This window comes from Hyla sarda, chromosome 6 (genome assembly GCF_029499605.1).
Source record: "Hyla sarda isolate aHylSar1 chromosome 6, aHylSar1.hap1, whole genome shotgun sequence".
Taxonomy (NCBI): domain Eukaryota; kingdom Metazoa; phylum Chordata; class Amphibia; order Anura; family Hylidae; genus Hyla; species Hyla sarda.
Genome location: NC_079194.1, coordinates 8,010,123 through 8,020,967, shown reverse-complemented (window position 1 = coordinate 8,020,967; position 10,845 = coordinate 8,010,123). Strand labels below are relative to the sequence as shown.

The 10,845-nt window shown below is 47.6% G+C and overlaps 1 protein-coding gene across 1 annotated transcript in view; it reads left to right on the top strand.

Moving 5' to 3' along the window:
- BTBD8 (BTB domain containing 8) overlaps nt 1-10,845 on the top strand; it is a 99,731-nt gene that overhangs the window by 51,867 nt on the left and 37,019 nt on the right. The window contains exon 11 of the mRNA XM_056526726.1: nt 10,438-10,567. Within this exon, the coding sequence (XP_056382701.1) occupies nt 10,438-10,567 (130 nt within the window). The remainder of the gene's footprint in view (nt 1-10,437; nt 10,568-10,845) is intronic.

Sequence of the window (10,845 nt, the reverse complement as noted above, 5' to 3'; positions counted from 1 at the left end):
TATAGCATTTCTATGTGAGCAGCGTATTCATTCATCTCCGACAATTACAGAACAGCAAATACCATCCCTCAATGTGGTTCTCCCAGCGTGCGTTTACGAGGGGCACAATGAATCATAGCGACCAGCCGGCTGTGAATGCTCCGCGTCATGCCTTTCAGCTTTTACTTTACAAAATGAAGGCATTTCCACGGCTCTGTCTCCATTCACATATGTGGGGGCAGATTTATTAATATTTGTTCTAAATTTAGACAGCTTAGCACTAGAATAGATGCGCCAAATTTATCACAATGGCTGTTTTTCTAGTTTGGTTCATCTATAATTACTTTTGTCCTAACTTTATGCTAACCTTTGATACCTTACAGCAAATTTTTTTTTTTGTGGCAAACGTTTGGCGCTTTGTGGTGCTGTTTAGCCATAACCTCCCTGCAATGCTGCACTCTTATCCTCTAAAAGTGCAAAAATAGTAACACGATGTAACTAAACTAATAACCCCACTGAAGAATTATGGCAGGTGCCTTTTTTTTTTTTCTTTTTTTCTTTCTTTTTTTTTTTTTTTACCCCTTAACAGCGCAGGACGTAAATGTATGACCTGATGAGGTGGTACTTAACACACAACGACATACATTTACGTCCTATACATAACCGCGAGCATCGGAGTGATGCTCGGGTCATGCACGGCAGGTCCCGGCTGCTGATAGCAGCCAGGGACCCGCCAGTAATGGCCGACATCCGCGATCTTGCGGATGTCCACCATTATCCCCTCAGATGCCGTGATCAATACAGATCACAGCATCTGCATAATTGCGGACACTAAAATGGATGATTGGATCGGCCGCAGCGCTGCCGCGGCGATCCGATAGTCCAGAATGGCAGACGGAGGTCCCCTCACCTGCCTCTGCTGCCTCCCACGGGTCTACTGCTCTGGTCTGCGATCGAACAGACCAGAGCAGATGATGACCGATAATACTGATCAGTGCTATGCCCTATGCATAGCACTGAACTGTATTAGCAATCAAATGATTGCTTTAGATAGTCCCCAATGGGTAAAGTGTATAAATAAAAGTAAAAAACATAAAAAATCTAAGTTAAAAAAATGTGAAAAATCCCCTCCCCCAATAAAAATGTACATAGTCAGTTTTTCCATTTTACCCCCAAAAAGTGTATGTAAAAAAAAATTATAATAATAATTTATATACATATTTTGGTATCACCACGTGCGTAAATATCCGAACTATTAAAATATGTTAATGATACCGTACGGTGAATGGCGTGAACGTAAAAAAAAAGTCCAAAATTGCTGCATTTTTATAACATTTTATTCCAAATTTTTTTTACAAAAAATGGATTTCAAAGTTTTATATAAACAAATATGGTATCAATAAAAAGTACAGGTCACAGCGCAAAATTTTTTCCCTCATACCGCCTCTTATACGGAAAAATGAAAAAGTAATAGGTCTTCAAAATCGGGGGATTTTAAACGTACTAATTTGGTAAAAAATTTTTTTTTTTTTTTTTTTTTGTGCAACAGTAATAGAATTAAAGTATGTTATCATGGGTATCATTTAAATCGTATTGACCCGAAGAATAAAGAACACACGTCATTTTTACCATAAATTGTACGGCGTGAAAACGAAACCTTCCAAAATTAGCAAAATTGCGGTTTTCTTTTTAATTTCCCCACACAAATAATAGTATTTTTTTTGTTGCGCCATACATTTTATGGTAAAGTGAGAGATGGCATTACAACGGACAACTGCTCGCGCAAAATACAAGCCCTCATACTAGTCTGTGGATGAAAATATAAAAGTTTCAATTTTTTTGAAGGCGAGAAGGAAAAAACGGAAACGTAAAAATAAAATTGTGTGAGTCCTTAAGGCCCAAATGGGCTGAATCCTTATGGGGTTAAAGGGAACCAATCATCAGATTTTACCCTATATAAGGCTTGGCAAAGTGTTGTTATATAGGGTAAAATCTTTATCCTCCCCATCCCCGGGGGAGCGTCCCCCGGGGATGGTGAGAATATGAACTTATAAGATGCTTCCCGCCACACCCGTAAGTAGTCCCCTGGGCGGGGAGCTCCTCTCACGTAGTCCTGTGTCTTCGGCCGGCAGCGATGCCCCCTCCGCTTGATTGACGGCCCACGTCATATCTCTGACGCGACCTGCCAATCAAGACAAGGGGGCGTCTCTGCCAGCTGAAGACACAGGACTAGGTGAGAGGAGCTCCCCGCCCAGGGGACTACTTACGGGTGTGGCGGGAAGCATCTTATAAGTTCATATTCTCACCATCCCTACAGGCAGGAACGTAAAGGAAAGGAAAACTGTCACCAGTTCACGGTCTCTGACTTGTATACCTACCTGCAGTCCGGAGCCCCGATCCTCCAAAGGTCCCACTCTTCCAGCGCTGACTTGCGCTTTAAGGCGGGCGCACCGGCTGGATTTAAATATTCATAAGCGCTGGTCAAGTGAGGGCTCATGCCTACTGAACTCTCACGTGACCGGCGCTTATGAATGTATAAATCCAGCCGGCGGGCCCGCCTCAAAGCGCAAGTCAGTGCTGGAAGAGGGGGACCTTTGGAGGATCGGGGCTCCGGACTGCAGGTAGGTACAGCAGTCTGAGGCCCCGCATCGGTCTCCTGTTCACCCGCACTATATACTGGTGTATCAGGTTATAGTGCGGGTGAACTGGTGACCGTTTTCTTTTTAAGGAGGAGACAAAGGAGCCCGATGGAGGCGGTGGGGGGCAGAGGAGCCCCCTAGAGGACGGACAGAAGAGTCAGGAGGAGAGGGCGGGGGGGGGGGGGGGCAGAGGAGCCCCAAGAGGACGGACAGACAAGCCTGTAGGGGGGGGGGGGGGGGGATCCTTGCTGCAGACACCGAATCCTCATGGGAAAGGCAGAGAAGCCTTGAGCGCATAAGAGCGTGAACAGTACAACTATCTGTGGTGTCAGTTTAGTTCATTGTGTTTGTCTGGAGTCGTGAACGATCAGATCATATTTTATTGGTAATTGTAGCAGAAAGCCAGGGTTCACTTACTTTTTCTCGCACATGTAATCTACATTCCTTTGCTTAGTTAGATGCAAAACCATAGGCAAAAAATGTAATGTGGTGCGCGGTATAAAAACTACACTTTGTGCTTGTGAAATATACTATTACAATGTTGTGCAATCTGTTAATACTCATGTTGCATCCATATAGTGCAGGGTTTTCCAACCAGGGTGCCTCCAGCGGTTGCAAAACTACAAATCCCAGCATACCCGGACAGCCAACGGCTGTCCGGGCATGCTGGGAGTTGTAGTTTTGTAACAGCTGGAGGTACATCGGTTGGGAAATGATTATTGGGTCGTCCTGTATTGCCCCCTTCTCGGCCGGCTGACACCCCCCCCCCACCCTCACTAGCACACAGGTGTCAGGTGCGCAGAATCGGCACTACTACACTGAGCTCTTGGCTATTCTGTAACAGCGTCCGACTGAGATTATTGGGTCGTCCCGTATTCCCCCCCTTCTTGGCCGGCTGACACCCCCTCCCCCCTCCTCACTAGCACACAGGTGTCAGGTGCGCAGAATCGGCACTACTACACCGACTCTGCGCTATAGTTCTTACTGTAAGTGGTACAGGAGTAGGTAAAGCGCTGAGTATGTACCCCTATGGTGGCAGATGCTAATAGCCCAGGCCCAACGCTGACAGTCACATAGTATCCTTCTAAAATATAAAAGAACAGGATGCGCCCCGTAGTGTGATATCTCAGGATACAATGGTAACGCAACATATGAACATGCGCTTAGCAGAAGCGGTTGTACTCTGTCCAAGTACAACCATGGATATAGATGGAGTATAATAGGGTCTCTGCAGCCGCTCCACCTTTGTGCAAAATATAGATATAACGTGAAAACTCCTCCAAACCAAGGAGAGTCAAACAGGCGCTTGAGACCAAGATAAAATTGACAGTTTTTCTTTATTCCCACAATGCAATGCATTTCGCTGAAGTTCGTTCCGCGAAGCGCGTTGCATTGTGGGAATAAAGAAAAACTGTAAATTTTATCTTGGTCTCAGGCGCCTGTTTGACTCTCCTTGGTTTGGAGGAGTTTTCACGTTCTATCTACATAGTATCCATGACAGAGAAGACCATACGATCTTATATTGGTGTCTCCGATCAGAGTCTTATTATGCCGCCATTCTCTATTAGAATTCCTATCATTCTGCTGCCAGGTAAGTGGACACTGTGGGAGCGATGAAGTGAATCTCTGTTCTATACTGGAGGCCGGGAACCAGAGGAGAAAAAGACTTTATTCATCAAAGGAGGAAGATCACATGTGATAAAGCATTGGATTGTGGCCGGTCCAGGCTCCCCACGGTCATAGTCCTAAATAAAATGGGCCTAAGAGCAATGGAACACGAGCGCCAATGTGTTCAGATGTTTATAGAAATGGAAAAACAGTAGTATTAGAAAGGTGGAATCAAATTAAAGGGAATATATTGTCTAGATTTATATTTCCAAATATGTACTTTTAATTTTAGTACATTATTTTAGGGGCGGCCATCTTGCCTGAGCTGTTCTTAACTGCATTTAGAGAGATGCTTTACAACAAGCCCCATGGAAATAGGCATCAATAGACAGGAGATGTACAATTCACATAAAAGGGAAACTCTCCTGTGACCAGTGCAGAGGTCATTCTACAGAGAGGGGAGGCTGAGCTCCTAATGTCTTCTCTATCTACTGGGAGGGAGGGCTGAGCTCCTATTGTCTTCTCTATCTACTGTGAGGGGGGGGCTGAGCTCCCATTGTCTTTTTTTCTCTTTCTACATGTGTCACCTTTCACTTTAATTCTGTACAGATCACTTTTCAGCAGCCTCCTCCTTCTCGCAGGCACCACATGAAGTCTCGGCTTGGTTTTAGGCCTAGTGGCCACAGTGCGAATTGCACAATTTGAACAACAAAATGACCAAAAATTTCTGATGACACATTCCATTTGAAGAGAGAGGAGAGAGGACAGAGGGGTCTGGAGGAGGGGGAGGACAGAGGGGTCGGGAGGAGGACAGAGGGGTCTGGAGGAGGGGGAGGACAGAGGGGTCTGGAGGAGGACAGAGGGGTCTGGAGGAGGAGGACAGAGGGGTCTGGAGGAGGAGGACAGAGGGGTCTGGAGGAGGAGGACAGAGGGGTCTGGAGGAGGAGGACAGAGGGGTCTGGAGGAGGAGGACAGAGGGGTCTGGAGGAGGAGGACAGAGGGGTCTGGAGGAGGAGGACAGAGGGGTCTGGAGGAGGAGGAGGACAGAGGGGTCTGGAGGAGGAGGACAGAGGGGTCTGGAGGAGGAGGACAGAGGGGTCTGGAGGAGGAGGACAGAGGGGTCTGGAGGAGGAGGACAGAGGGGTCTGGAGGAGGAGGACAGAGGGGTCTGGAGGAGGAGGACAGAGGGGTCTGGAGGAGGAGGACAGGGGTCTGGAGGAGGACAGAGGGGTCTGGAGGAGGAGGAGGAGGAGGAGGACAGAGGGGTCTGGAGGAGGAGGAGGAGGACAGAGGGGTCTAGAGGAGGAGGACAGAGGGGTCTGGAGGAGGAGGACAGAGGGGTCTGGAGGAGGAGGACAGAGGGGTCTGGAGGAGGAGGAGGACAGAGGGGTCTGGAGGAGGAGGAGGACAGAGGGGTCTGGGGGAGGAGGTGGGACCTGTAAAGAGGTCATTCTACAGGGTTGTGGAGACTGAGCTCCTGTTGTCTTCTCTATTTATAGGGAGGGCGGAGTCTGAGCTACTATTGTACAGATCACTTTCCAGCAGCCTCCTCCTTATCATCACAGACACAACAGGAATCCTCCGCTAGTGGTGAAAATGAGAACAACAAGATTTCAGGATTATTATATGATATAGATCGGTGTTATCCAACTGTCCCAAAACTGCAACTCCCAGCATTCCCCAAGTTGTAGTCTTGCAACTCCTGGCGGCGCGCAGCTTGTATGAACAGATAAACATATTAAAATGGAAAATTAGAAAAAAAAATTGTTTAACCTAAAAACTTGATTTGCACAATAAGTCCCTTTCTGTTGACACGTTGTTCCCTTTACAATCTGCAGATCTGAATCCACCGTAAGATCGTTTTTGCTTTTGTCTTTTTTGTAGATTTTTATTGTAAATTTTGACTTTTCCATTGAAGTCTGCAGCATTGACGATTTGCGCTACAATTTGTTTGCTGCAGCGCATGATTGCACACACGCACCCCTGTAATCTGCTATGCATTTCTTTTATTCTTTTTTTATCCAGTTTTTCTTCTGAACGTGCCCTTATATATCCTGTCACTAAATGGTTAATCTGGAGATTATATAGGAGGACGATCAGCAGAGCCGTATCCACCTTTAGTCCTGCTATGTTCTTCCTAAAGATGTGCAGGGAATATGGGATTGTTCTGGATCAGTCCGGTGTATGCCGCCGCAGAGTCGGCACTGCTACACCGAGCTCTCGTTTACTTTGTAACAGCATCTGACTGAGATTATTGGGTCGTCCCATGTTGCCCCCTCCTCACCCCCCTCCTCACTAGCACACGTGTCAGGTGCGCAGAGTCAGCACTGCTACATGGAGCTCTCATTTATTCTGTACCAGCATCTGACTGAGATTATTGGGTCGTCCCGTATTGCCCCCTTCTTGGATGTCACCCCCCTCCTCATTAGCACACAGGTGTCAGGTGCGCAGAATCGGCACTGCTACGCGGAGCTCTCATTTATTCTGTACCAGCATCTGACTGAGATTATTGGGTCGTCCCATGTTGCCCCAATCTCGGCCGCCCCCTCCTCACTAGCACACAGGTGTCGGGTGCGCAGAGTCGGTACTACTACACCGAGCTATCGGTTATTCTGTAACCGGGTCTGATTGACAGGTTGTCCCGTGTTGCCCCTTTCTTGGCCGCCCCCCTCCTCACTAGCGCTTGGCTATTCTGTACCAGCATCTGACTGAGATTATTGGGTCGTCCCGTATTGCCCCCTTCTTGGACCCCCCCCCCCTTTTCACTATCACACAGGTCTCAGGTGCGCAGAATCGGCACTGCTACACCGAGCTCTTGTTTATTCTGTAACAACGTCTGACTGAGATTATTGGGTCGGGACGTGTTGCCTCCTCCTCCCTAGCACACAGGTTTCAGGTGCGCAGAGTCGGCACTACTACACCGAACTATCGGTTATTCTGTAACCGGGTCTGATTGACGGGTTTTCCCGTGTGGCCCTGTTCCTGGTTGACCGCCCCCCCCCCCCCTTTCCTCACTAGCACAAAGATCTCAGGTGCGCAGAATCGGCACTGCTACACCGAGCTCTTGTTTATTCTGTAACAACGTCTGACTGAGATTATTGGGTCGTCCCGTGTTGCCTCCTCCTCCCTAGCACACAGGTTTCAGGTGCGCAGAGTCGGCACTACTACACCGAACTATCGGTTATTCTGTAACCGGGTCTGATTGACGGGTTTTCCCGTGTGGCCCTGTTCCTGGTTGACCGCCCCCCCCCCCCCCCCCCCCCTTCCTCACTAGCACAAAGATCTCAGGTGCGCAGAATCAGCACTGCTACACCGAGCTCTTTTTATTCTATAACAACGTCTGATTGACGGGTTGTCCTTTGTTGCCCTCCTTCTCACTAGCACTCAGGTGCGCAGAATCGGCACTGCTACAACAAGCTCTGTTATTGTGTAACAGCGTTTGACTGAGATTATTGGGTTGTCCCGTGTTGCCCCCTTGGCCGCCCCTGCTCCCCCCCCTGCTCCCAGGCTTCCCTCTTTTGTTGTATAGAGACTCCATACCATCCATTGTATGAAACAGACTGCAATGCAGGAAAAACAGACAGCAGCGACACGTGCAACCAAGCTGCAAACACAGACAAGGGGGGTGCGGAGCGGAACCATAAATAACGTGGCCTCCATCTGAATCATGGGAATCAGAATTCATTGGCCAGACGTGTAGCCGTATTATTGCGTGCACGTTACCGTATTGTCCCGGCTGCTCCAAATGCGACTTATGAGAATACACGAAGACGCAACAGGGAGAAAGCTCATAAGCATTGCGCCAAATAGGAATACACTCCAGCCCCTTGTTCTTTACACCAACTATACTCAACATTACGCAAAACTCCAAGCTGAACGTTCGATTTCTGCAGGAAAAAATGGCGCGGAGGATACGGGAGCGTGTCAAAATCTGCGTCCTATTGTTTCCAAAGGGAATCCAAGCCCATAGTTCCTTGTGCTCAAACATGTTGCAGAACTACAACTCCCAGTCTGTGGCAGTCAGGACATTCTGTAGGGCCTCAGGTTGGGGGACGCTGCATTAGATTGTGTCGAGGGGTGTCAGAGCATGATGGGAGTTGTAGTGTTGCAGCAGCTGAAAAAAAAAAAAAACACCTTTCTGCATGGACTAATGCAGTGCTTTCCAAACAGGGTACCTCCAGCTGTTGCAAAACTACAATTCCCAGCATGCCCGGACAGCCGTTGGCTGTCCGGGCATGCTGGGAGTTGTAGTTTTGCAACAGCTGGAGGCACCCTGTTTGGAAAATACTGGTCTAATGCATTGTTCCCCAACCTGTGCCTCTCCAGCTCCTGCAAAGCTACAACTCCAATCATGCTCTGACAGCCTTCTGCACGGTCCAATTCAGTGTTCTCCAGCCTGTCAGAACATGATGGGAGTTGTAGTTTTGCTACAACTGGGAAGACACAGGCCAGGGGAACACTGCATTAGACCATGTTGAAGGCTTTCAGTGCATGATGCATGCTGGGAGTTGTAGTAATCAACTCTGGGAGGAATACTGCATTGGACCATGTCAAAAGCTGTCTGAGAATGATGGGAGTTGTAGTTATGAAACAGCTGGTGGCCCACAGTTGGGAGAATACTGCCTTAGACCATGTTGAAGGCTTTCTGAGCACAATGGGAGTTGTAGTTATGCAAACAGGTGGAGAGACACAAACTGGGGCACCCATATGTTAGACCATGTTGAAGGCTGTCAGAACATGATGGGAGTTGTAGTTTTGCAAAAGTTGGCAAGCCACAGATAGGGGAAGACTGCATAAGACCATACAGAAGCCTGTCAGTGCATGATGCATGCTGGGGGTTGTAGTTATGCAACATCTGGTGAGCCACAGGTGGAGGAATACTGCATTAGACCATGTTGAAGGCTCACAGAGCATGATGGGGGTTGTAGTTTTGCAGCTGCTAGTGAGCCACATAATATGGAACACTGCATAAGACCATACAGAAGCCTGTCAGTGCATTATGGGAGTTGTAGTTATGCAACAGGTGGAGGAATACTGCATTAGACCATGTTAAAGGCTGTTGGAGCATGATGAGAGTTGTAGTTATGCAGTAAGGGGGAGACACAAGCTGGGGTTTACTGCATTAGACCATGTTGAAGGCTGTCGAAGCATGATGGGAGTTATAGTAATGCAATAAGGGGGAGACACAAGCTGGGGAACACTGCACAAGACCATACAGAAGCCTTTCAGTGCATAATGCATGCTGGGGGTTGTAGTTATGCAACATCTGGTTAGCCACAGGTGGAGGACTGCATTAGACCATTTAAAGGCTGTCTGAGCATGATGGGAGTTGTAGTTATGCAACAGCTGGACAGCCACAGGTGGAGGAATACTGCATTAGACCATTTTAAAGGCTGTCTGGGCATGATGGGAGTTGTAGTTTTGCAGCAAGGAGGAGACACAAGCTGGGGAACACTGCATTAGACCGTGTTGAAGGCTGTGTGGCCATTTATTCTTGTAAGAAAACAACCCTGCAGTAATGTGGAGCTGTCCCTTTAAATGCATGCAGTATAGGAGAGACGCGGGGTCTGCAGAGACTGGTGATTAACCTCTTCCATGCTGGGCAGCCCGACGGCTCTAGCAGTAAAGAGATTAAGGGATTTATCAAATTCAATTAGAACAAGACACGGGGACTGCGTTGTGCGCTCTGCCCGCGCTCATACAGACGTAGAATTTTAGTTAAATATTTTTATAGGATTTGGATTTATTTATTGCAAACATGTTCTGTTTTTAACTTCAATGCAAAAACAAAAAACACGTATGTAGCGGTTTAAATCTTAAATCACAGCACAAATATGAGAAGAAGGCGTCGTAGGTAAATGTGCTGCATCATACGAGGAACAAACAAGTGTCGTAGCCGTAATCGCGTTCACCGTCTCGCTCCCCGGAGTATTTGACTTTGCCGTCAGCTGGCAGAATGAGATACCAATGAAGAAAGCGGCGTGTTTGTTTAAGATGGCGTTTCCTCCCGTCTGTCACATTCACGCTGGGTTCTCGTGTAATGCTGCAGGAGCGGACGGTAGGGCAGGCGGAGGCAGGGCGCTCTGACTGATGACATCACCGACATTGCTTAGGGAGTAAGTAGATTCGGCGAGAGAGCGAGGGGAATATAATGACTGGTTGCCATGGAAATGTGCCTGTGAACAGCTGCTGATTTGTCACTTCAACATAGGTTTTTACGTGCAAGATCCAGGCTCTGCGCGATAAGCTGTGGAGCTTCCTGGTCCAGTCTTTCTATGCTGTCCGGCACACCGAGGGCTGGCGATTGATGCGGCCGAGCGACCAGGACCAGATACGAGCAGGTACGTGCCGGGCATCGGCTTTCTCCTGTGTATTTCTGGGAATATTAATGCAGATTTTTACAGGATGTTTGTATAAGATGCTTAAAAAGAAAAAACATTGGTGCATTTTATGTTCTATACAAACGTGCACGGAGAATTTCCTTATTGAGCATTATTATTGTATTGCAGAATGTTTGCAAAAATGCATCTGCTTTTTATTTTATTAATCCTGTTTTTGTAACCCCAGTAAAAACCATGCCTCAATTTTCTTTTTAAGCATGCTTTCTTTTTATTCTTTT